The following is a 2,837-nucleotide window of genomic DNA, read 5'->3' on the forward strand; positions in this document are numbered from 1 at the left end:
GCTTGGCTGAGTTCTTTATCTCTTCATTTGATGTTTTAGGGTTTCAGGATTGTTGTTTTCTCTGTTCGGCTTAGTTTTTCAGATCTTTGCTGTGGGGGGACGGCGTGGTGCTTCTGCCTAGAGCGCAATTTTGCTGGAAGTCCCATAGTTTCTTTTTAAAGCATGAAAGGAAAAAAAGCATAGCTAACATATACTTTGACTTTTACCATCATTTCCCTGGTGCTACTTTTTTCTAGTTTAGAAGTCTGAGGATTTTTTTTTTTTTTTTTTTTTAATTCCTTCTACCTGACCTTCTTGAAATCCTGAATTGGTATTTAAGCTTGACCACTTGGGCGGGCTTTCATTTGCTTTTAAGCATGCTATTTCTTAATGGAGCCCTGGTGGTGCAGTGGTTAAGAGCTCAGCTGCTAACCAAAAGGTTGGCTGTTTGAATCCACCAGCTGCTCCTTGGAAACCCTATGGGGCAGTTCTGCTCGGAATCGACTCGATGGCAATAGTTTTTTTTTTTTTTTTGGTGTATTTCTTAATGAGGCCAAATACTTTTCCTTTGTAACTTTGTTTATAATACCCACTTAGAGTAAAATGTTTTCAGAGAGGTAAGAGTAGTTGCCTACAGATAAACCCATGGATTAAATTTTCCCTCTTTGGTTGATCTTTTTTGTTGTTTTAGGTGGTGCTTCCTACATTTATCCTAGAGAAGCGTTCCTTGCTGGAAATGTACGCGGACTTTATGTCTCATCCAGACCTATTTATTGCCATCACTAATGGAGCCACAGCTGAGGACAGAATGATTCGCTTTGTGGAGTACTACCTTACCTCATTTCATGAAGGCCGTAAGGGAGCCATCGCTAAGAAACCGTACAATCCAATCATTGGAGAAACATTTCACTGTTCCTGGAGGATGCCGAAAAGCGAGGTCACATCTAATGTCATTAGCAGCTCTTCCACCCAGGCAATCACAAATCAGCCTCCTCTGTCGGAGGAGCCTTTGAGCCAGGTGGGATCAGACTGTTATATGGTCAGATTTGTTGCGGAGCAGGTTTCCCATCATCCTCCAGTCTCAGGATTTTATGCAGAATGTGCAGAGAGGAAGATTTGTGTAAATGCGCATGTCTGGACTAAGAGCAAATTCTTAGGCATGTCAATAGGTGTGACAATGGTTGGAGAAGGTAAGTAGAAAAATTGTCCAATTTTTAATATCAAACTACAGTCTTAAACTTTGGGAAGCTAGATAAACAGTAATTATACATTAGAAATGTTATGTGTACTACTTTTGTGTTCTTGTGCCTAGTATGTTTCAGAATGTTTGTCTGTGGAGATGAGGTGCTTATCTATGGACTAATGTAAATGCTGTTTTTAAATAATTTTTCTTTCTGATTTTAAATACAAAATATTTATATGTAAATACTACTTATATATAATATTTATATATAAATATTGTTATATTTAACTATGGCATAGTTAAGGCCATGACTTTTAGTATTTTGAGATTGCATTATTGTAGCTGTGAAGAAAATACTTTATCCCCTTTTTCAGTTTTCCCCATTTTTAAGTTCTGTTGTGATATGATTCTTTTGAATTTCCATGTGATGTTTAAGGTTAATTAAAACTTTTTATAACATTAGAAAATACTCTTCTTTTATTAGTTAAAAAAAAGCCTTGCCATATTTGGTTATAAACTTCATAACATTAGCCCTTGGCTCTTCATAACTCAACCTATTTACTTTATAGGTGAACAATCTGAAGTCTAGAGGTGATGGGACATACCCAGTGTCGTAAAGTTTAAGGCACAGCCAGATTTAGAACCTCATTCTTTGACATTCTCTTCCCCAGGACAGTTATTCTTACCTGTTTATATAACAGAAAGAATCTGGTAATGGTGGCCTTTCCCACTCCAAGAGAGAAAATACCTCAAGAAATGAGGAAAAGCATTAATATCTTAACCATGAATTAATTGTGAAGGAGGTATCTAATAGTTTTTTTTGTTTTGTTTTTTAAGTGCTAATTATGTATTCATGGATGATCTTTTAGAAATTAAATTGCTATTGATACCCTCAACAGAAAATAAATAAAATTAGGGAATGGGACTTACAACAGTTCGTTTTACTTCTGTTAACAGCTATATTTTTTATTTAGTAGTAGGGAGATATTCCATTTAATTATTATGTAAATGAGATTTTAGAGTTCTGTGAATCTTAGTTATCCTAGCTAATCATCATCACAATATATTCTGAAACTGATTGTGTATTTCTTCAGATTTTAAATTCCACAGTGTGTGCTACTTATTGTAAATACATTCTTAAATGTCAAATATCATAAACACAATTTATAAGATCATATATTTTCAGAAAAGTAATAAAAACACTGTATCTATGCCATCTTAAATTCAGCCAATTAACAGTTATTATTAAACCCTGAAAATATACCCCAATATGTTGTCTGTATATGTTTTGACAGCTCCCGTTGTATATAAATATATTACAGTCAGAACCAGGTACTTTATGAAATGACTCAGTAATTCTTGATTTATCATTACTATTTGTGGAGACTCTTAAGGGCAATCCAAAAAATAGTTAATACTACTTTATGTAAAATAGACTGCTTTAGAATTTCAGTTTATTTATTTGTTAATCCTAAAAATTAACTGTATCAAAGTATTTATCATAACCCTTGCCCTTTTTAGTGAGTATTAAAAACATGTGGTCTGATGGTGACCCAGGTAATGAATTTAGAAGGTTATAGGTCAGGTATCTTTAATGTCACTTAATGATACATAGATTGATAGATATACAGATTGACTATTCATTAATGAAATATTCTTTTTATATGTTTTTTTA

The 2,837-nt window shown here is 33.8% G+C and overlaps 1 protein-coding gene across 1 annotated transcript in view; it reads left to right on the top strand.

The window, feature by feature from the left end:
- OSBPL11 (oxysterol binding protein like 11) overlaps positions 1–2,837 on the top strand; it is a 101,193-nt gene that overhangs the window by 66,460 nt on the left and 31,896 nt on the right. The window contains exon 9 of the mRNA XM_004373604.2: positions 671–1,169. Within this exon, the coding sequence (XP_004373661.1) occupies positions 671–1,169 (499 nt within the window). The remainder of the gene's footprint in view (positions 1–670; positions 1,170–2,837) is intronic.

Source organism: Trichechus manatus, unplaced genomic scaffold (genome assembly GCF_000243295.1).
Source record: "Trichechus manatus latirostris isolate Lorelei unplaced genomic scaffold, TriManLat1.0 scaffold00026, whole genome shotgun sequence".
Taxonomy (NCBI): domain Eukaryota; kingdom Metazoa; phylum Chordata; class Mammalia; order Sirenia; family Trichechidae; genus Trichechus; species Trichechus manatus.